The sequence below is a fragment of the Triturus cristatus genome, chromosome 7, assembly GCF_964204655.1.
Source record: "Triturus cristatus chromosome 7, aTriCri1.1, whole genome shotgun sequence".
Classification (NCBI taxonomy): domain Eukaryota; kingdom Metazoa; phylum Chordata; class Amphibia; order Caudata; family Salamandridae; genus Triturus; species Triturus cristatus.
The window spans coordinates 542,371,018-542,395,311 of record NC_140590.1 but is presented as its reverse complement, the minus strand read 5'-3'; the positions used below and the strand labels follow the sequence as shown (position 1 = coordinate 542,395,311).

At 43.8% G+C, this 24,294-nt stretch overlaps 1 protein-coding gene across 1 annotated transcript in view; it reads right to left on the bottom strand.

Annotated features, from left to right (window-relative positions):
• Nucleotides 1-538: 538 nt before the first annotated feature.
• TRIM65 (tripartite motif containing 65) overlaps nucleotides 539-24,294 on the bottom strand; it is a 123,455-nt gene continuing 99,699 nt past the window's right edge. The window contains exons 5-6 of the mRNA XM_085616963.1: nucleotides 7,525-7,611; nucleotides 539-5,836 (exon numbers count right to left, since the gene is read on the bottom strand). Coding sequence (XP_085473089.1) covers nucleotides 5,235-5,836; nucleotides 7,525-7,611 — 689 coding nt within the window. The 3' untranslated portion in view covers nucleotides 539-5,234. The remainder of the gene's footprint in view (nucleotides 5,837-7,524; nucleotides 7,612-24,294) is intronic.

The window sequence follows — 24,294 nt, the reverse complement described above, 5'->3', positions numbered from 1 at the left end:
CAACTTATTTGTTGCATAAATTTGTTCGGGCAACATTGGAAAAAGTCAAAGTCATCATAGCTGTGTGGGTTGATTGTGCAGATGTCTCTGGGATGCAGAGCTCTGCAATATATGTGCAACTTGACAAATAAACTCTGTTTAAAAAACAACATTCAAGCAATACTGGAGTCTGCAATTAATACATACAGTTGACCTGATGTTAAACGGATCTGTTTTGTTTATACGTTGCCTCTCATTGCTTGTGTTCTGTTATGTTTGATTTATGACCATTTGGCAGCTGGTCATTTGACGTGAGCAATATTGGTGTAGTAAAACGTATTTTGAGACTATGGTGGGTTGTGCAGTGATTAAGTCCACCTAGTTGCCATTATTTCTTTAGCATAGAAAGCATCTTTTTAGCTCAAGAAATTTAAGATCCTTGATGACGGTCTATTCGGTGTACGACTGCTGTATTATCAACATTAAAGGCCACCTTTCTGTTCTTGAAAGTCCTTGGCCACATAACGAATGCCATTACCAAAGGGAAGAACTACAAAAATGCAATGCTTATTTTATTTTTAAAAATGTTATTTATCATCTTTGAATACATACAAACCGTACAAAAAACATCCCACACACTGGGCAGAGGAGTATGCTCTGCAGTGAACAACAAACCTGTTGGCAGGACCATTCAGAAAAGAAACAATATTCATATTACAGCATGATACATAGAACATACATCGACGGAAATTATAACGGGTGAGCTAAACATAAGGCATTGCATTAGATACTGTATAACCAGTAGTAAAAGGATAAAAAAAGGGCAGCACTGAATGGATTGATTTAGACAATACAACTCAATCAGACTCCTGATGTTCGTGCTGCAACAAACAGTCTCGAAGTGGTTGCCAGATGTCCCTGGGCCTGGCTGTGGGAGGTTGCAATGTGACATATATCTCAGTATTGGAATTGCAAAATGTCATCTTCTTAAGCCAGTCAGGAGCAGTCGGGCTTCATCTACTTCCCCAGTGCAACGCATTCTTGTACTTTGCTAACAGCAACATTATAACAGTAAACTTATGGGCCCCTTGCGGTACATCCCAGACATATCCTAGCAAAGTAAGGAGTGGGTCAGATGCCAGGTCAGGTTTTATCCTTAAGGAGAGTTGGGAGAAAACTGTGCTCCAGAAGACCCCCACATGAATGCAAGTCCATGTCAGATGTGCAAAATCGGCCCCTTCTGTATGGCATTTAGGGCAATTCGTATACCATGTGGGTTCAATCTTGGCCAGGGCGCTTGGCATGGTATATGTGCATCTAATGAATTTAAAGTGTATGAGATGATCTTAGTTTCTGGCAACAATACCAGATTTTATCAGGTAGGGGACATTGTAGCTCGCGCTCCCAGATCTCCCTCAGCCCGTCCCGGCAGCAGGGTTACACTAGTGTGATAGAGTTTGGAGACTAGCCACCCCCGCCAGGATCAGTTATCACTAAGGTCAACGGGCTGAAAATATATGGAGCTAGTGGGTAGGGGGGGATCTGCAAGTGTAGTGCACTATGGATGCAGCGTTTAACAAAGCGATCCATGGGAGTGGCATCTGCAAACCGTAGATCGTCAGCTTGCAAGATATTGTGACCGTCCGGGGAAAGGTCCCCGAATGCGTGCAATGTATGTAGTGACAACATGCGTTTGACTAGCGACTCTGGCGCAGGAAATAGCCATTGGTTATCCGCAAGGGGCAAAGAAGGAGAGTATAGGGGATAACCCCCAAGGAACCAGAGGCGTTTGAGCCATGCCCAATTAGTTGTGGAGAGTGTCTAAATATCAGTGGGGTCAAGCGTAATACCCCGCAAAAGGATGGAATGTAGTGGTAGAGCCCCGCTTGGTCGTGCTCATGTTTGTTGTACGGAAGACGCGCTTCTCTGTGGTACCAACAATAGGCATTTTTGACATTGCGCAACAAGATGAAATTTAATGATGGCGATTCAACTGCTCATGGATAGCGGAAGCCGAATCCACCCCTCAATTTGAGCTGTCAACGTATCTGTGGCAGGGCCATAGTTCAAGTGGATGAATTACTTTTTTTATTGATTAGTGAACATGAATACCCAAATATTTAACAGAGTCAGTGCATCATTTAATGGGGAACTCACATGCCAGTGGAGAGGTGGTGTCTGCAAGCGGGAATAGTTCAGATTAAAAAATGCAATGCTAATAACAAGTATAGGAAAGTAACTGTTGGGAGAAAAAATCGTACAGCAGTTGTTGAGATAGGGTGATTGCAGAAGGAATTCCCGGTGTATATCATTCCCATTATTTACCCAAATAAGGCGTGCTGACATAGTGCACAAGTTGCGTATGCAAATTGACAGTCAGAGAAGAAAAACACTGGAAAATAAAGAAACCAAACACAAAATATAAGCAACATAGATCATAAAAGGCAAGCCCCAAGTCTCCCACAGCAACACACATGTCCATTATGCAAAGCATAGTGAGACCAATCCTTAAAGGGTTGGGATGATTCAGGGGTCCGTCCCACAGGAGGCACTGGACAGTGGGGAGAATACTCCCATGTCTTTTGTCCAGTTTCGCAACAGAGCAGGAGCCAATGGCTCCCTGAACTGGTTCCAACTGGAGTATTCAAGGAGGGCACCAAGGGTGCCTTTCAAAGCAGTCTAGTGGCGCTGGCAAGCGCCCCCACCATGGCCCAATACACTAAGTCCTGTCTGGGAGGTGGTCACACCTCCCTGTGACAGGAAACCTATTGTCCTGCCTTCCCCTGCTCGAGCTTGGCTCAGCAGCAAGAGGGCAGAACAGTGTCTCTGGTCGGCAGCAGCAATAGTTTGTTGTCTAGAAGACTAGTACCGGGAGCACGGAGGGCCTCCCAGAGGAGCTTTATAGTGCATGGAATCATACCTCCAACACCGTTTATGGTGCTGTGATATGATTCCAACATGTTTGATATCAAACACGACAGGGTTCGTTACAGCCAGTTTATAGTTAGCCATCGCGTAATGACACATGGCCACTCTATGTATCGTAATTGATGATGCACTTACAACCCGGGAGAATGGACTCTCTGGATTGTAGGGGTGTACTGCTCATGCAGGGTCACCCTCACACTCAGAACCGAGCACCCTGCCTTCGGGATTGGAAGGCCTGTCTTAGGGGTGACTTATGGTTTTTTAGTGCAGTGACCTCTGATATAAGGAAATGTATATCTGTAGTAAGTGGTGCTAGCACCAGCTTACACAGGTTGAAATGGCAGTCCTGTAGTCACATATTGAGTGGTATCACTCGGATGGCATAATACATGCTTCAGCCTATGGGGGACCCCTGGTGTATCTATGTCCTGGGTACTTTAGTACCTTATACTAGGGACTTACAAGGGTACACCAGTAGCCAATCTAGGGTGTACCCAAGTACTCATCATGACCAATTTAGGGAAGAAGCACAGAGACTGGGGTCTTGATTAGCAGGACCCCAGTTAGACTAGTTAGAAAAACGGAATGACACCAGCAAAAAGTGGGGGTGACCATGAAAGCAGACACTTATATTAGGTGCTTTTCATTCATTTCATTATGCCCAATAGGCAGAAGCCTGGTGTTGGTGAGCACTTAAACCTTCAAAAATGTATATCTACGGTTGGATTTTTGTCATTTTGTGTATTAAATTTTACTCACTTTTTCTAATTCGATTTGAGATTTCTATTATTTGGTTCTGTGACCTTATTGGTCTTTTGGTAATACATAAATAAATTACACCTGTCTGTTTTGTGCCATGGCTACCTAGCCTAGAGGTTGAGCTCAAGTAAATTTAATGGCTTTAGGTGTTTATCTTGACAAGAGTTGTGATCATTCCTTGAAGTGGGCAGCCACCCACCCCATATAATCCAATTAATTACATAAAAGCATTGTGAAAACTGGCCAACCTATGGTACTACGTACCAGAGCATTATGTTTCGGGTCTACCTTGGCTATGGTGCTTACATATTGCCACACTGTGAACCTCTTCTCTCTACTGTACTTTACAAACTGGGGCATTGTGGATAAAGGACTAGCTATGGTGTTTACATGTTGGGACATTGTAGAAAGCTGCTGTATTAGGACAGTATACAGTTATGTTGTGTGTTGAAGTCTCTGCCGGTAGACCACGTGTTGGCTGGCTTAACTTTTTAAACAGATCTTATCAAAATAAACACTGATATTGCAGTGGAGATCATGATTTCAATTGTTTGATTGAATATCAGAGGTTCATCTCATTAGAAATTCTTTTAAAAAACTGTATACTGTCTACCCTGTTCTCTCTAAACGGATTCTAGTGTGGGTATAGGGTATTTCCCATTCCTCAGGGTAAGGCGTGTCAAGTCAATTTTAGGCAGCACAGTCCTAGGGTTTCTACCCTCTCTATTATAGAATTATTCACTTTAAAAACAGCCTGCTTACTCTTCTCTACATATTTAGGAAACCTGGACTGGTTACTTTACTTCATATACTATAACAATACTGCCCTGGATATGAGAACAACAACCTAAACCTTTATCAGTCCACCCCTGCCAGCATACCATTGCTTTATTCGTCCAATAAACCACAGATGCCTACCACTCTTTAATGGGTAGCCATATGACCTGCGGTGATGTGGGCTTCACCATTTTCCCTTTTCATACGGGTTACCCAACTTCATATCTTTCTCTCTCCAAATAGGTTTCCTTATAACAGAAGAAGACAGCCGTCAAATGTGGATTGCTATTGTTGTGCAAAAGGTATACCTGCTTTTTCATGTCAGGATTCTTTTCCGAATGGCTATCAGATGCAATATCGATTTACAAATTTACATCCCATGCAGATGGCTTGACTTATCTTACATGAAAAAACACAGCTATCTTTTAATGCTAAGGGAAGCATCTCTTCATAGCATTCGGGAGTCCCCCATACACTCCCCTAACCTAAGACAGGAAACAAACTGTGACTTTCCGCAATATAAAATACCTGGATTTTGACTCCAGGGTTTTTAGCACTGTGCCTTTTGAAGAAAGAAAGGGTGCTGTATGGGTAGAACATTTCCTGGGTTCATCCAGAACAGAATAACTTTTTACGACCTTTGTCCCTTTGAAATAAAAGATATATACCGGTAAGAGGATTATTACTCCACCATTCTTCAGAGGATTCTAGCCTGAACATTATTACACTGCTTCCTTAACCACAGGTAATCAATTTCTGGAAGTATTTCTTATGCCACAGGACTCTTTTGTTCAAGGTAGAACCACACTCCCAGGGTCAGAGAAGGCGACACTACCTTCCTTCAGTTGAGAGTTCTCTTTTAGTTTCTGATGGACCAGAGAAACGTGCACTCCTTCACCAATCCAGAAAGCTGGATAAACCGGGGCTGTGAATATACAGGGGAAAGTGTGTATGCGCTCCATTTTATCCCCAATCCCATAGAACGTCAGGGAGCCGGCTGAGTAGTCGAGATGCACTCCAATGCGGAGATACAGGGGTGCTACAAGTTTTTGTTCCTGACCACTATGCCAAGCGCTGTGGGAGTTGTCTTGTACTTGCAGGCTCCAAGAGACTGCATTGCGTCCAATGGTGCTGGTCTTCCGCTCTGTGCTCTTGCGGTCAATCTCCTTGTAAGCCACACCGAGGTAGACAAAGTAATCTGAAAGGCACACTTCCCAGTAGTGACTCCCGTCTTGGAAGTTCTCGCAACAGAGCACCTGCCATGACTTAAAGCGATCAGGATGCTCTGGCCATTCCGTGTCCAGAGTCTCCATGTGCTTCACCTTTCGGCCTTGCCTTGACAGTTGTAAATAGCAGTTTGCCGTGTTGGGGTCAAACGTCAGGTTCCGGTAATCTGCAAGGATAAAATAAATATGTGAGTGCCTCAGCTTTGGTGCTGCCTGCAGGGAAGGGAACAAATGCTGCATTTCTGGCGCCTGCAGTTGCTGCTATTCTGTCCACCCAAATGCAGGAAAGAGTACACTCTGCATCAAAGGCACCAGCTGTTGCTATTCCCTAATAGAGAGAGGAACACCTTCCATGAACTTTTCATTTTAAAATGGTGCCCCCTATGGTGGGCAAAACCTCTTCACAAGATCCTCAATAGAGAGAGCAACACTTCCCAGAAGCATCTCCGAGGAGCACTCTTTGAAAAGCTCCTCAAAGAGGAGCCCCCAGTGCTTAATGTGAACCGGTGCTTTCCGGTGCTCAGCACCGGCACCTTATTGTCAGCACCGGGGCTATGGCAGTCTGCCACATGGTGACGCTGTCCTGCAAATTTAGGTATGAACACAACAACAGAGGGTTATTTATTCAATTTGCATTAATAATGACTAATATCTGCCTCCCAAGCCATTATTCTGGCTTTGGGGGCCTGTAATGGTCTGACTTGTCACACTTGTAGGAGTGTGCAGGTTAGTAGCTGCGTATGTACTGTCATTGGCAGCGCTGGCATGGGTTATGTGAGGTGCAAGTTGCAGTTGCCTTCTGACGAGAGCCCCGGCACTTATCCTTTTACAAATTAAGCACTGGGAGCCCCTCCTTCATGCTCTTTGGAGGAGAGAGGGCCTTTCACAACCTTGTCAGTGGAAAGAATATGGCCCATAAAGAGCTTCATAATGAGGAGCACCACCTTTCACAGTCTGCTGTGCGGACAGCAGGGCATTCTTTGCAAGCTGCAGAAGAGAGCTCCTCTGGAGTCTCAGGAGATCAGCAGCAATCCATGCACAGGAGCGTGTTCTCCTCAATTCCTGATTGCTCCCTAACACCAACACCTCCTCCCCATATTCACACACACAAGGTGGGGGAAATCCAAGGAAGCAATTAACATCCATTCAGACCTGATAACGTGGGAATGCTCTAATACATTGGTAGTTTACACTGCCTCAGCACATTCATTTTTTTAAATTCTGGTTTCAACCAGACCCCACACACACAACACGGTTGTGTAGGCAGCACCTTCACTTTGAGATAATTTTGCAGACATAAAATGTTCTTTCTAAGGAGCCTCGCTGCTTCTTGGGATGAAAATCACATTTATGAAATACCTAACAAAATAATAAAAAATAACCTTGAGTTTACACGCATACGTGTGTTAGGTAGACGCATCATCTCACAGAGCCATGTTACTGGCATTGGAACTTGTGATCTGCAGTTTGGACACACACACACACACACATCACTGCAGCAGATACTTAACCTCAGTGGGATTGAATCATGCAACCTTCATATGATGCATTTGGATAGCTTTCTTTTCTCAAGCTCTTTTTGAGCAACACACAGATACTTCAATCTTAAAATATATCTGATTGGCTGTGATTTACTTTTCAAAATATAATTTTCCCTCCCACTTATATCACTTAGACTCTACACTCTCAATACTCCTTAACACTGCCTCTAGCCTCTAGTTGCATTTTAGTTTTTAACTAGGTAAACCATAGTGTTTGTGTGGAAATTTCAGGCACATGCCCATTCCCAGTGACTATATTATGCCCCTAAAGCTCCTCTACTGACACAGACAGCAGACATTGGCAAGTCCCTTACTTTTAAATAGCTCTGTCCTCAACGTCCCTTCTGGAAGGCTGCTGGGCTCAAGCTTCACAGTTGAGGGTATCTTTAACACTGGAGACTCTGGGGAAAGATGAGAGGAATTAAAGATGCAGAGAGGAGGAAGACAGTAACTAGAATCATGCAATATTATAACGCACCAGAACATGTACTCAACAATATTCCATGCAGAGAATCAAAGCCATTGACTGACAAATTAGAACCTGAAAGGAAACCCCAAGTGACAAAGGCGGAGCACCCTGGAAGGGTGATCTGACTCCAGACGGGCGTATGTGTGGGAAGTACACCTCTAAAAAGAGTGAGAAGCAGAGCACCAAAGGATGACTGTATTTTCATCCACACACACATGCACCTGTACGCTTCTGTGGATGGGGTATAAGTTTCAGGCTGCACTAATAGAGAAATGCACTATAGATATGAGAATGTATGTCACGACGAGGGGGCACATTTGATATACATTTCATTTTTGTGTATACAAGCCACTAGTGTGAATACTGGATTCAAACCCCAGTTACTCACACCCTGCATGCTAAAACAATGAAAAACAAAACCCATGTTGCAGTGTCGTGATGCCTTGTTGAGAAGCAGCCGCCCCCTCAGGCTTCACTCGCCTTACCGAGGTCTCCTGAAGCCAGCAAGAAACAATGGATGGACAAGCACTCATTCTCCATCACCTGAGGCTCCAAAAACCCAAAGGAGGCATTACAAGGATCTATACCCGATCGTCATGTCTCCCGAGTTCACACCGCCAGAGACCCAAGCGAGAATGAGGGGTGATGCTGCAGTGCCACAACCTCCCCTTTCCTCGGCTACAAACCCACCAGAGAATTTCCAGATAATCGATGAATCTCTCGTGGTTGGCAGCACCTCTGACAGAGCGGCTGCCAGCACATCACCTATGTGCTGCTTTCTCACCGAGTGCAGATATCGTGGCACACTAAGAGAGGAAAGCACATCAGTTGGAGATTGGGAGGAGGTGATAAGATGCCAAGTGTATCGGTTATAATTGGGAGGGGGCTGTAGAGGGAGGAGGAAAGATGTCAGGACAGCAATCACCCACCATTTAAAAAAACAAAAACTTACATAGTAAGGAGAGGAGGCAGGTCACAGTGAGGGGTGGCAACATATCAGGTATTTTGTTTAAATATATATAAGGGACAGCCTACGGTAAGTGGGGCAAATTGACAAAAGGCGATGATGTGTAGGGCACCCTCAATACTCATCGCCTGCTGTACATCGGTGCTGAAACCACCTACAGAGGCAGAGGGAGTAATAGACTACATAAAAACACAGAATAGGTGAAATCAATAAGGAAGGGTTTCTTACTTCTAATCCTAGTTCCCCTTCAGGGAAATCTCCTAAGGACTGAACAGTCCTATCCACTTTTTTCAAACAGTATATCTCCGTGTTACAGTTTGCACCTAACTTCGGAAAGGTAATATTTTTTGTATGACACAAAAAATAATTTAGCATCTTAGAAAGCAGGATGTGTTAAACAATTACATTTATTTTCTTTAAAAAAATGAAAATATACTAAAAACACAGGAATGTCACTAGTAAACGACTTGACACGTAAAAATCCTCTTCCACATTTGTTGAAGTAAATAAATGGAACGGAATCAGGTTAATGTAGTCTTATAGGCTGCTGCTATGCTAAGTTTAAAACTGACACTCCGCCTTTAAGGGCTCTAGAGTCCAATCATGCCCTGTAGGTGGCGGTTCCTCAGTTCTTCATCACAACGCAAGACGGGATGGAATAATTAAAAGCATTTAATTCTCTTTACCCCTTTCTCAAGGGAGGAGGCCCTCTTGCTGACAATTTCAATGGAGAGTCAATGAAACTAAGATTACAGGTAAGAAACCATTCCTCCTCCTTCATGGGTCTGCACTCATAATCATAAGCACTGAACAGAATAACAAGCCCATCCCTAATAACCGCAGCACAAGGGAAAAGACAAACCAATGAAAATCTATGCAAGGAAATTTCCCAGGGAGGCCTGTCCTACTTGGACACCTGAATCTGAATGGAGACAATATTGTTTCGTAAAGATGTGAACAGACCTGCAGGTGGACGCTATGCAAATCTTATCACTGGAGATATTTCTTAGTAATGCAACCGTAGCTGCCATGTTTCTAGCAGCATAGACGTTTGGCTTGTCAGGCCATCCATCTGGATAGTGACTGGATGTAGCCAGATCTGTGTGTATAGAACCAACATTAATAAACAATGGTTTGTATTTACTTATGTCTTTAGTTTTATCAAAATAGAATTTAGACTGTTCTCACAACATGCATTGAGAGATCTCTGCTGGAGAAGAAGAGGTCTGACAGACTTTGGTTCTAATTTTTGGTTAACATGAAAATCCGAATCTACCTTAGACAGAAATGTCAGATCTGTACTCATGACTACTCTATTGCTAGGTAATTATTCATATGGTTTATGAGACTATAGAGTCCGAAACTTGCTGATTCTACAGTGTGAATGTTATAGATACAATGAAAGCAGCTTTTCAGTACAGATATTGTAAGGAAGCCCTGTTGACAGATTTCAATGGAAATCCCATGAGTGGTGAAAGGACAGCATTCAACTCCTATTCAGGAGAAGGCAATTCGGGATAAAAAGTGCCCCCCAGGAAGCAATTAACTGCTGGGATCTTGAAAAAAAGAGGTTTTGAAGGACGTTATCTGTAGACATTGATGGCTGCCAGGTGGATTTTTATAGACGGAACCTGTAATCTTGAGCTGGCCTAAAGAAAACTCTATGGTAGTAAAGCTTTTTCTTGATATGTAGTATGATTAAAGTTGTTTCGAGTACACCAGATGAAGAATCTCTTCCATCTGAAAGATTTAGAAGCCCTTGGAGATGGACGTTGAGCTTCTTTAAGATGGTCACTATATTCCTGTGGGAGATTCATATGTCCATATTTAATGAATTTCGGATGAAGGTTGCCAAATTCAAAGATAAGGGACTGGGATACAAAATGTGGCACCTGAGCTTGTGGAGAAGGTCCAGGCTACACGACAGCCTCTTGCGTGGTCATTCTGAACGGTGTAGAAGGTCTGTAAACCACCACTAACTGGACCTTTCTGGTGCTACTAGTATAATTATGGTTCTCAAGTAAGCTTGTGATTTACTGCAAGTATCAGGGGAATCTCAGGAAAGGTGTAAAGAAACTTGCCAGACCAGTCAACCCATTGAGCATTATTCGCCTTTGATCCTGTTACAATCAAGAGGCAAAGTCCTGGCATTTTTGTTGTCCACACTCGCAAACAGATCAAATAAAGTGAAACCACATTTGCAGAAGACTGTGAAGAATGGAACTGTTAAGCATCCACTCGTGGTTTTCCTGCATCAATCTGTTCAGTGAGTTTGCTTAAGCATTGGACTGCAGTGATTCTCAAGTTCCTGGCTATCAGCCAATTCCAAGTGGTTTGAACTTCCAGGGACAAGGCTCGGGAACTTATCCTCCCTGCTTTTTCAGGTGATTGCTGCTGTATTGTCTGTCTGAAAAGGGAGAAAGTCTATTAAAAACGATGGGAGAAAAGCTGCTTTCAAAGCCAGACAAACAACCCTCAATTCTAGCAAATTAATAAGGGGTGAGGACCAGGATCCTTGAATCTGCATTTGACCCCTGTGATGAATGGTTACAGGAATTCAGGTGCATGGGGAGACAGGGTGAGCTTGTCTTTCCACTTGCCCAAGAATTGGCACCACTGGTCCTCCAGGCATTGCTGCAGTGATCTCATGTAGAGATGAGAGTTCAGAACTAATAAAATGAAAGACGCCATTGACCCCAAAAGTGATGTTATTTTCCTCTTTGTCAGATTGGTTGCTTTCAGCAGATTGCAACATTCAAGATTGATAGATAAGTCTCTCCACCAAAGAATACACTGTTGCTCTTTAAGTGTCTAGCTCTTTAAGTGTCTAGAATTGATCAGAGTTGATGTTTATTTCTCATGATTCATGTGCAGTCCGAAGCGGTTGAGGGAAGAAACTGTTAGCTGTATGTTAATGAGCTTGTTAATAAGCTGACACCTTGATCAGCCAGATTTCTAAATATGGAGAGATTAAGGTCTTCAGTTCCCTAAGATGAGTAGCAGTGACAGCCATCACTTTCAAGAAAGTCATTGTGGCAAACTTGAAGCCAAATGGATAGTGATTATGTCCGACCACAATTCCCAGGAACTCCCCATGTTTTCTGGCAATAGGCATATGAAAGCTTGCATCATGAAGACCTATGGATCACAGCCAATCTCCCTGATGGAGTTCAGGGTAGATATGGTGGACTGCCAGCATCCTGAATTTTACCTTCTATGTCCATTTGTTTTCAGTTTCATGCCCAGAATGGGTCTGATGTAGTTCCAAGGCACTTTCTTGTAACAGAGAACTCTCTCAACAGTTTGTTTCTGCAAGAGAATGTCAACTACTTGCTGGAGTATTCTAGGTGTTATGATGACTTCTTTTAGTGATGTTGCTGGCTGAAGGGATTTTTGCACCCAAGACAAAGCTATTTTGAACAATGTTCCAAACCCATTCATTGGCTGTGATGTTTTTCCTCTCTTCCGTAAACTATGAGATGCTTTTCCCCAACGGAGTGGGCAACAGAAAAGGGGGGAAGTGAACGGTCATTACTTTATTCCTGTGGATAGCGTGGCCGCTGCTGCATCTGGTTGGTGATCGCCTCTACCTTCGGACTGGCATCTCTAATACTGGAAAGGTGGTGTGTCTGTTGTTGACTTGGAGGCCGCCAAGGGGTTTGAACCCTATTTGGGTAATACCACTAAGTGTAGGGTTCTGCATGAATGCTTTCTTTGATCTTTTAATTTTTCCAGCCTTACAGCCCTTTAATTCTCCATTTCAGATTTAAATCTGGTCATTTTGTCATCGGTATGGCTGCCAATTAATGTGTTGCCAAAGTAAGGGAAATTTAATAGATATGTCTGTTACCTCGCCGAGGATTTGCTTGACACCATCATTTAAGACTTCCATGAAATAGTCTTCTCATTCTCTGGGGAGACTGTTTTGAAATTGTTGGTGTGAGTTCCACAAAGATCTGTCATACCTGCCTAATAGGTCAGTAGCACTTACTGTCTTCCTAGTAGTAGCAGTAGTGAAGGAGAGCTTTTCCCCCCGACAGAGTCCAGTTTCCTACTTCCATTGGAGGTACTGTGGACAAAGGAGCAGTGAAATTATATTTGTTTGCCACAGACACTATTAAGGAGTCTGGTGGAAGATCCATCTTGAAAATAAGGAGGTCCCTGTTTGTAAGTCTTGTATTTCTTTTGCAGCCTACAAGGGTCTGTTGCCCCCGAGGTTAGTGTCAAAAATAGTTTTGTGTGGAAGACTTCTGGAAAAGGGTTTCAATGATCACTGAAGTGGGTTCCAATGATCACTGAATCACGGATATTCCAATAAGCATTGGAGAATATCTTCCTCTATAAGATGAAGAGGTTCATAAGAAAGAGGAGTGGGATCTAGACGGATGTCTGCATCTAGTAGAGCGCCTTGAAGAAGAGGCATGCCAAGATCGTCTGCATTGGTGTGAATGGCATTCAGACCTTAATCTTGACTGTGGTCTTCATCTTGGTCTGTGCTAGAACATGGAGATGGACAATTAGATCTTCTGGGCAGAATAGGAAGAGCTGCCTAGGGTGGATTGAACAGATGTGTTTCCAGAGGTCCTGGTGGTTGCACTGCAGGCAATAATGGTTGTTGTAGAGGAGGTGGCAGTGGCAAAAGAGTTGTCGCTGGATGATAAGGTGATGCTTGAGGAACCAGAATTGGTGACTTCACAAAGACCACTGGAGGCGAAGGCCTGGAAGGTAAATATGTTCTAGAGTACCTGGAATCAAGGGACACTAATAGCCTCCTACCTTTCATATTTTGGAATCATTTACAGGGTTCCTCATAGAAGAGGAAGTATGTGTGCTTCAATATCATATCTATGTTGAAATCTTCCTCCCTGCCCAATGTCTTGACTTCTTCAACGTTGAATGCTCCCTTGACATACGTTGTTTTTAGGTCTCGCCTGACCCAGCGCATGCGCTGGTCTGGCGAGACTTATTGAGAGGGCTCCAAAAAGTGCTACCAGGCCAGCCTAGAGCTACAGTGCATGTGCGCGGGCGCGCGCGCCGCACTTGCCGCGAATACTTTCACTTTCTCGGCCGCTTGTTCCTCTTTGTTTTGGCATTTGTGCAATATTTCCCAGTTCCCACTGAACTAAGTATCACGTGCTTCTCTGGCTCCAGGATCTCTAACCAACAGAGAGGGGAAGTAGCGATGTATGCTCTGTTAATGTTCTGAAGGGATGAATTGCCGTTTTTCTGTTAATGGCTACGCTGCTATTAAACATTTGAACAACTTGGAAGCTTAATAGGAGGTAATCAGTGATTTTTTTTTCGTTTGCAATACAGTTTTCCGGATTACTACACATAACCTAATTTAAAAATTCATCTGTCTAACGACTAGGTGTACAAAAAGCTGCACCCGATCCAATTTCCATTAATGAATTAGCAGTGAATGCATCGTAGGTTAACTAGAGCCTTCTGCTCATACATTGAAATAACACGATATCTATGTTTTACTAGAGCAAATTGAAAATATATTGAACTTCCAGAGGCCAGCAGCAAATATATAATGAAAGTGTGACAACATTACCAAGCAACTACTTTTTAGGGCCGTTGACTTGTGCTTTGTATTCTTAACTTGAAAAAACAACTGAATAGCAGAGACGATGCCAACATGTATCTTTCCTCATATGGCGTTGCCAGCCCCCAGCTCATTCATTCATCCAATGGTCATCCACCTTCTAGAACGATGTAAATTAATTTCAAATGCATGCTACCACACAGAAAGCCATATATCTTGACGCTTTACAATTCACAATTGTGAAATAAACGTATCATCCCCAGAATCCGTAAGACTAGATGGGGTGGTCACTTATTCTCTGTAGCAGCCGCCAACCTATGGGATGCCCTACCTTCCTATATTTCTGATGAGGACTCTTTGATGGCCTTTAAAAAAACATATGAAAACCTGGCTCTTCTCACCTTAGTACCCCTTTCCTGGCAGCTTGACTTCTGCTTTTCCCTTTGTTACGTGATAGCTCCTTGACACCCATTGGTATTAGTGCGCTCTACAGGTTTTATCCTATATATGGTAGGGCTAATGGTGTTGTTAATGTATTTTAGCCATGCTGCGCGGCAGCGAGGCTGCTGTGCAACATTGCTGAAGGTAAATAAAAAAAAACACTATTATGACGTGGCCAGCACTGCCTGCGTCATAGCCCTTTTTTAGGTCTCGCCTGACCCAGCACATTCGCTGGTCTGCCGAGACTTTTTGTGAGGGCTCCAAAAAGTGCTACCATAGCCAGGCTAGAGCTACAGTGCATGTGCACGGGCGCACGCGCCGCGCTTGATCGCGATTACTTTCATATTCGCGGCCGCTTTGATGTTTGATCGCGATCACTTTCGCGGCCGCTTTGATGTTTGATCACGATCACTTTCGCGGCCGCTTTGATGTTTGATCGCGATCACTTTCGCGGCCGCTTTGATGTTCTCCGTGAGCCAATGCTTCAATAGATTGCAGCAGTTAAAATAAACCAACATAATGATTCCCCACACGTCCTTTAGAAGAGAAATTCTTCAGTAAATTGTCTGGAAAACTGAGGACAAGTGCTTTAGCACCATTTCACACACATTAAGCATCTTAATAAGTAAGCTTGAAGTCCACTTTTTTAATGCATTTTATTTTGTTTTTATGACCCACGTACAAACATAAACAAGCATTGGCATAGCCAATAGGTCTCGCCTTTGGGACCTTATACGTGTTTAGCCATGCAACAGTTGCATAACTAAATACTTATAAGGTCCCAAAAGCGAGACCTATTGGCTATGCCAATGCTTGTTGTACCTTGTCTCGACGTCTCCTAGTCCTCAACATCGAACAGGAACTCCTCCGCCTTTCATGATAATGTCTTTTTTTAGATCTCCCTCTAGTCTAGGGGGAGTTATCAGAGATAGGTAATGGAAAACTGGTAGAGAACGTGTGTATCCTCACTCCTCTGACCTTCTGGTGCCTTCTGACAGGGATTCCTGTTGCCTGCGCAATTCTTCTCTCCCATGATGGCAAATCTTCTCTCTGTCCCTTAGGGTGCACCTAGAAAAATGCCTGCAATGTTCCACCTGTCAGGAATGCGGATATCCAGAAGGCGAAGTATACACAGACTATGTAGGTCTGTTTTAACTATTTTCCTACTACAAGCCACAGGACAATATTCTAAACATCCAAAGACATTGAGTAAAGGTGTATTAAAATAGGTTTGTAAAGATTTTCTAGTGAAAAAAAGGTCTGGGCTCAGTGTTTCATGATTCTGTTACAAGAAGCCAAATAAATTAACTGAGATAACTATCAGGTACAGTGCTTTTGTAGGACTCTAGAGTACTTGAAACCGTTAAAGGAACAGTGTCACTGTTCAACTAAGCATGGCTACAATGTTGTCAGAAACTGGATTATGGGTGACTACCTACCTCACGGTACAATCAAAAGCCTTGGCAGGGTGAACCACTAAAGTCAATAAATGAAGCAGAGCTAAACCGCTAGTAGCTATGGCACAAAGCAGACCGGTTTAACTTACAGGCAGTGTGTATTTAAAGGGCCTCTCAATTGCTCCTGCACTATAAAGCACATCCACTACTCCTTCAACGTGGGACGCCATTCCCATTGACAGGGGACTCTGTGTGCCACAATGCTTTGCAGCAGGAGAGGGTCAGAGCAGGCCCCTCCACTGTTCCAGCACTATAAAGTGCCTCCACTACTCCAGCAGCAGGGGCCGTGTCTGGGCAAAGTCTGGGCCAAGGAAAAGTCCGTTTTAGCCTGTCATCACCCGGAAGAGGCTGGGCTGGGCCACTCCCTTTGGGTTTTTAATTCTGAAGAACATGAAAAAATGTTGGAATGTTTCTCAAAAATACATTTGGATTTTACTACTATGTAGTTTTACGCCAATAGCCATTGTGTGCCTGAAATTCTTGAAGGTCCCTGCGTGTACTCCACTTTTATTACTAACTCTGCTTGAGATGAGTAACTAGGGGCATATATTTCACAATTTGGCTACTAACCTGGGGAAGAGAAAAATGGTGTCTTGTCCATATGGCCTCCAAAGCAGGAATAAAGCCACAAAGCATGCAGCGGAGAACTGCTTGGTGAAAGAGACTGATAATCTAATAGAGGAAGTGGAAGCCATGCTGGTTTAAAGGTGTTTGATAAAAGAGCGAAATTTAAAACCAAAAAGGTTGGCAAACAATTTTGGAAGTATAACGAAAGCTTTATAGACAACAGCTACACATCCACCCACTCCTATTGAGAAGGTCTGTGGCATGCCCCAGGTCGGCACCCCAAAATCTACAGAAGACTTGATGCCAAATGTGATTTGCTCAAATAGATTTGATGTTCTTCAGTGAAAGGGCATGGGATGGTCTGACTATCCAGAGGAATACATGGGTAATCAAGTACAGGCAGGAGCTCAAACAAAGGTTCTAGACTAACAGCTTTGTCATATGAATCTCAATGTTAGTAACCTCATTTATTTGTCAAAAACAGAGATTCTTGACTTAAAACAGACAATAACGACGTTAATGGATTTAATGCACAAGCAGGCCCATGTTTGTCCTATACCCTTCCAGGAGATGGCTGCGGCTGTGGTTAACAGCAGTGCTCGTCTCAATGCTCTTGCACCCTGCTCATGTAATTTTACAAATGACAATGGGGGGGTTGTTAATGATGGGACAGAACACTGTGGGACGCTCACTAAATCAAGCTAAAAAGCCATCATTACAGATAAGGAAATACATACACACAGTAAAGATTCCATAGTAATCATCAGGAGAGACTTTAATACCTCTTTTGAACCCTTCCTATTACTAAGAAAGCGAGCATTAATGGCATCAATGTGGTTACAACTAACTAGATCAGCGCTGCAACTAGTTTACATTTTACTTTCTTTTGGGTTATGTACATGCAATAGCAATTCCCCTTGAGATGCTAAGGCTGCCGCAACTTTCGAAAGATGGTTATGTAAAAATAATATTGATTATATACTTTTTTATGCGAGGCTGTGGGGTGTAATGAATGACATGATGTTAATTCTGAGATAGGAGAGTGACTACGATCTTCTAGCTCTCCATTTAAATGGATCTTTAATCCACAACCAAGAAGATGGATATAACACAAAGGGCTTTGACATAGCTATTACCAATAACAGGAAGAAAGTGAAATGGGGAAAATTATTAACAACTCCAGGATCATTTAATGCATCTATGATACTGCTATTACAACACTGTTTGTTTTTTGGTGAAAACGTAAGACTGTTCACTTAACTATTGGATGCTCTTAATCAGCTTTTTGATGTCCTCAAAGTATTCTTTGTAAAACCAGGACTATCTAAAGGGTAAAGAATGATTCAACTTGTATTGTAGGACAAGGACATCTAATCCTATAGCTGCTATCAAATTGGGTAAAAAAAGATCTAAAAAAAATGGCAAAGGCAACTTACAACAGGACCATAAAAGGAGCAGAGATCAGGTGGGAAAAAGGAATTTAGGAGAATTTATTAGATTCAGCTCAATTGAATGATGATAATATGTAGGGACACATGGGGCTGCAATAATCGATGAGGCAAGAAGTTCACATTCAGGCAAATTATTGTGTAGTGTATTTCCAGACTCTTTATGTTGCACAGTTGTCAAAAGTCATCCTAGATGCACCTGTGGAATTTTGTCAATTCGAGCAAAAGTCGACCACTACTTGGGTAAAACTTTTTTATCTCACATCATGATAGCTGTTAGTGCCCAGCAAAAAGGGCAAGGTTTCTGGTCAAGATAACATTTCACAGACCTTTTTCTTTCTGAGCCCGATATTTGGGTTCCTTACATAAATGTTTTATCTAATGCAATAGCCACAGATGCCCAGATACTAGAAACATAGAGGGGTGCATATATACTCACAATTAATAAGAAGGGCTTCCACGCCTTACCTAGAAATTAACGACCAATAAGCTTCATTGATAATTTACAGAACATATTTTGTAAGAAGCTATTTAATACGCTTACGGCCTGGATGACGGAAAATAATATTCTGAACTAAATCCAGGCTGGATTTATACCGAAAACAAGGACAATGAATCAGTCTTATCATTTTCTTTTGATTAGGTGGAAAGTGGTTGACATCAGCAGAGCTGATTTGTAATTTACCTTTGTTGATTTGTATTATGCGTTTAATATGGTCTAAGGGGGAAATTGTGGCATGACCTATCTGACCTAGGAGTACCTTCAGAACTCTTGGAAATCATCAGACTATTCAATACGGATACTTTTTCTTGGGTTTGATGAGGCCCAAATGGCGAACTTACTGAAAGAACCGAGGCTAGGGCTGCATTCTGGCACCTACCTGTTTTCTCTTCTTTACAAATGGCTGTGTGGGTTATTTACTAATTACAAGAATGACTCCTCCGTATTGGCTGGTAAGAAGGTATCGCCTCTTTTTGCAGACGATACCTTGCTGATTTCTAAAATGCAAAAAGGGCTTAAGATCCTGCTGTGGAGGTGTGCCACATTTTGTAGTATCCATGGGTTGGATATAAATGTTCATAAGACAAAATGTATGGCAATTAATCCAAATAAAAAGTTTAGGGGCAAAATAGCACTGGGTGTTAACACTCTGGAACGAATAATGGAATTTGATTACCTTGGCGTCAGGTTATCTGATTCCCATTTATGCAGTAAGCAAATATTAAAGAGCACTCTTCTACTGAAACATAAAGAGTACTCAAAAATAAAGTTTGCCTGGGGTGTGATAGGCTATCCAGTAATATCGGTTCTCGAAATAAACAGAGCACATTCAGCTAGTAGGGCACTATATAATTCAGAACTTTTGGGTTATTGCAATCTGGAGAGTCTTGGATAAGCTGAAAATGCTTTTATAAGATCTTTACTAAGGCTACCCCAGAGCACTGAATTAGCACTCCTAAAACTCGATATGGCTATGAAACCAATAATTGGATTTGCAGAACTGGGAACCATCCTGTACTGGATGAAAAATTTGGTCAACCAAGGAGCTTGGCCAGTAAAGAGAGGGTCTGCTTGATGTAATTGAAAAATCTCAGGCGTCTAACAGCCTCTGGCTGCGATATAGAAAACAGACCATAGCAGACATGAACCTAGGAAAATATTCCATCTATTACTCCAAATCCTTATCGTACTGTAAAAGAGAGATTTTGGCACAGAGCCCACAGAGATACAGTTATCATCTTCAACAGGCCAAGTGCCTAGTGGATCTTTATCTATAAAATGGGAATATACGTTTGAATAATTTATGGATGAAATCCATCCTTCCCAAATGAAATCCCTTTATATTAAGTTCAGGATGGTAACGGTACCAATATCAACCTTTACAAGCAAATGGCTAACATTTCAACCCATATTTAAATTATGCCCAGTGGGCAAGCAGACTGATGAAATTAAGGAGCATTTCCATTTTAGGTTTCGCATAGGCAGCGAATGCGCTGCTCTACTTGGCATCAAGTGATCTGTGAGTGTTGGCTAAAACTCCGCCTATTGCCGGTAGTTTCTCCTGCCACTTGCCATTCGTTAACTCTCTCATTTATTTTGTTATCGGGCTTATAGTTGGCTTGCGATCCGATGCGGCACTTTCGTTTTGCAGGAAGCAGCACCGATCAACTACAGTTTTGTTCCGCTGCTCTGCGTTATCGATTCATGTAGGGACTACTTCCTTGTTTCACCGTTCACCACATCTTGTTTTTTAATGTTGCGTTAGGTCCGTTGCTGCTTGTACTGCTCGATTTTCCCGGCCTTCTTGTGTTGTAGAGCGATTAATATGACTTCAGTCTCTTTCCATCCAAGTCTAAGGACTAGAGTAGTGAATAGAGCCTATTTATTGGACACTTTGACACGATCCTGTGCTCCTCCCCATAGATCAGGGCTTACATACATAGCCTAGGGGATAGATTCGTTAGTGTTAAGGATAACCTGCCCTATAGTGAGGGTATTTCATGGAGCCGTGCTGAATCCAGGCCTGGTAGGCCTTAAACGGGAGAGACTCCATCTTTCTTTCCGCTCCGGCAGCTTGGAAAGTTTCTAGGTCGAGGGTGATGTTTTAGTTATGAGGTGTTGTTCGCTTGGAGAGAACCGGTTCAGGCCGGCCCTTATCGAAGGATTGTATTTTTCTTCATGCCGAAGACACTACATCAGGCCGGCCGGCTGGGAACGTGTCCTTGGTACGGGGAGGTTCAAGAATTTGGTGGGCGGCAGGTTACGGGCTGGAATTTTCCATGAGAAAATGCACCTCTATATTAGTGAAAGTCTGAGGCAGATACTGGCACTTGCTTCTAGTCCATAGGCGGCACCTGGCCGTTAGCAGAAAAGCTACTACTTATTTCAGGGAAGACAGATGATGAACTTGAACCTAAAGAGGAGAGAGTAGCCGATGAGGAAGAGGTTCCAGTGACTCGGAGAGGGAGAAGGGAGTAGATCCGCGACTGCGGAGGTGTGACTTCCAGGCGAAGCCGAGGCACAGACGAGAAGGGAACCTAGATGACCATTGAGCACAGGCTACATACGACTAAGGTGATGTCGACCCCTTTTTATTGAAGTGTATAACTTAACCTTTTACTTTCCTTGCAGGTTGTATATATGATGTATTCTGTGAGTGTGCATGTAGCAATTAAATAAAGTATTTAGCTTGTTGTGAGTCAGCATGTGTCGTGTATCCTTGTATAGGAGGATAGCCTATTCTTCTAGTCAGATTCAACTTGACATGAACAGATGTTAATCCTGATCAGGTAAGTGGTAACTGAAAGAGGGAGAAAAGAGCCCCTCGAACCAAAGAACAGGTTGTGCTCAACTAATAGTCTTTGTGTGATCTGATACATGGTAACCCTGATTCCCCTGTCGTGTATTCTGGTAATAATAGGATGAGCTCGTGCTAAGGCTGCCGTCTGGGTAGGAAGTCCTGGGTCTGTCTGAGACCGCGAGGCTGAGGCTGCCGTCTGGGTAGGAAGTCCTGGGTCTGTCTGAGACCGCGAGGCTGAGGCTGCCGTCTGGGTAGGAAGTCCTGGGTCTGTCTGAGACCGCGAGGCTGAGGCTGCCGTCTGGGTAGGAAGTCCTGGGTCTGTCTGAGACCGCGAGGCTGAGGCTGCCGTCTGGGTAGGAAGTCCTGGGTCTGTCTGAGACCGCGAGGCTGAGGCTGCCGTCTGGGTAGAAAGTCCTGGGTCTGTCTGAGACCGCGAGGCTGAGGCTGCCGTCTGGGTAGGAAGTCCTGGGTCTGTCTGAGACCGCGAGGCTGAGGCTGCCGTCTGGGTAGGAAGTCCTGGGTCTGTCTGAGACCGCGAGGCTGAGACTGCCGTCTGGGTAGGAAGTCCTGGGTCTGTCTGAGACCGCGAGGCTAAGGCTGCCGTCTGGGTAGGAAGTCCTGGGTCTGTCTGAGACCGCGAGGCTGAGGCTGCCGTCTGGGTAGGAAGTCCTGGGTCTGTTTGAGATCGCGAGACTGTGAGGTCTTGATATATATATATATATATATATATATAATAGGAATTCCCTGTCCCTAGGTGGTACATATATATGTGGTTATTTAGGTGTAAAAAGACCCTAGGGAGGGGGTAACGTTCTGGTTTGGGTTAGAAAGGCTCCGTTGAGCGGGTTCCACCTGATCCGAAAACCCAAGCAGAACATTTGGCGTCACGAACTGTTTACGAAACCTGTGTGCGTTTTGTTTGTCTTATGTTTGCTTTCGGTGTGTGCGTGGTTTTCTTTGCATTCTTTTTTATATATTTGCGTGTATAGTTTTTTTTCCTCTCTCTCTTTCTCTCTTCCTTTCTTTTCTCTGCGTTTCTTTTTCTTTCTTTTTTCGCGATGTTTTCTAAGAAATCTAAATCTACTCTTAAATTGTCCGTTGATATTCCCGGATGGGATTCAACGCCTTATGGAGCCTTAGCCCGTGAGTGGGCTGACTCTACTGGTCTGAGTGAAAATTGGAACTCTTCTTTGGAGTCGGCGGAACCGGCTGACGTGATTACTTGTTTGCAGACGGCACCTGTATTGAAGGGTGAGGAGGTTCCCGCTTTAGGGCGCAGAGGTTGGGTTATTCTGTCTGCGTATCGGATTCTGCATGAGAGATTGTTGAAATTACAGATCTCTCTTAAGGATGTGGAGGCACACTTTGTTGAGATTCAGAATTCTAATACTCTACTGCGATGTCAAAATAAGTTGCTTTCTGACAAACTTGACACTTACCAAACGGTTGCCGAAAGGGCGGCTGTGCGAATTGCTCGTTATAAGTACAAGAACAGGCGTGGTCGAGTCTCGACGCGTAAGGTGCGTCTGGTCGTGGCGAAAGCTGGACTAGATTGGAATCCTGATGAATGGGATGGTAATATCTGGGACTCGAGTACCTCTTGTTCCTCGGGTGAGGAGTCTGTTGCGCACGAGTTTTCTCGTTCCCGTCATGAATGTAAGTCTGCTTCTCGCACCTCTGATGGTGCACCCCGTGATTATGCTCGTTCTTCGGGCGGGATCGATGCTTCTTACACTGATTGTCCCTCTACTAGTACTGCTCGGGCTCCTTGTGATGCTCGTCCCGTGGTCTCTGCGCATCCGGTTTTTCGTCGGAAGTTGCAGCAATCTCCTAATGCTCCGCAGGGTGTTTCTTTGGACTGTTTAGAAGATTTTACTCAACAAGAAATTAGTGATATTTTGCAGCGCTTTCGGCAGCGGACTGGTGAGGCCTTGCTCACATGGATGGTGCGCCTTTATGAACTGGGCGCTGCCGGTATTATGCTGGATACTGGCGACTGTTTGAAATTTTGTTCTTTGAGTTTGGATTCTACTGTGCAAGATCATTTTCGTAACTATAATGGTGGTGGTCAAATTTCTTTGCTCCAATTGGCAACTGAGGGTTGTAATTTGAAGTATCCTACTGAATCTGACTGGCCTGTCAATGACAAGCCGTGGTATACCTTGCGTGATGCTGCGCAACGTCTTAAGGAGGAAGTGATGAAAACGGCTATTTTTCTGGGCACTGCTGACAGGTTGCTTGATGGGATGTTGACTTCTTCTGTGCGGAATCGTATCATTCGCTCTTCTCCTGTCGCCTACAAGCAGGTCATGATGACTTTGTTGATTAACCAGACTGGTAATGTGCTATCTACGGTGTTGGAATCGGTGCGCCAACTCGGTGAGTTGGGTGACTGGTTTAAACCTGAACGTCAGCCCCGGTCTGACACTCGTACTCCTGGTGAATATAAATTTACTAGACGTGATATCTTTACTGGTCTTTTGGCTGATGGTGTACGTCGGGAGGACATTGATGGTGAGACTACTGCTCATTTGTGGGAGTTGTTTCGCAAACGGGGCTTGGATCGGAAGGAGGGTGCCCGGCGTGTTCGAACGACTGAGTGTGATCGTGGTTGTTCTGATGGTAGCGGTGATGACGATCGCCGTGGGCGTTCTGGTCGTCGTGATGATCGGTGTCCTGTACGTGATCTGTCCCCCCGTCGAGAGCGGGACAGGGAGAGAGAGGGGGAAAAGGAAAGGGGGAGAAATGATCATGCTTACAGCAGGCGTAGAGATGATAGGGATCAATCTCCTGAGTTGAGGAGGAGAGAGAATCGTCACAGCTTGGTTGATCGTAACCCACGGTATAATACTGAAGACTTGAATCCGTTCCGTACGGGGAAT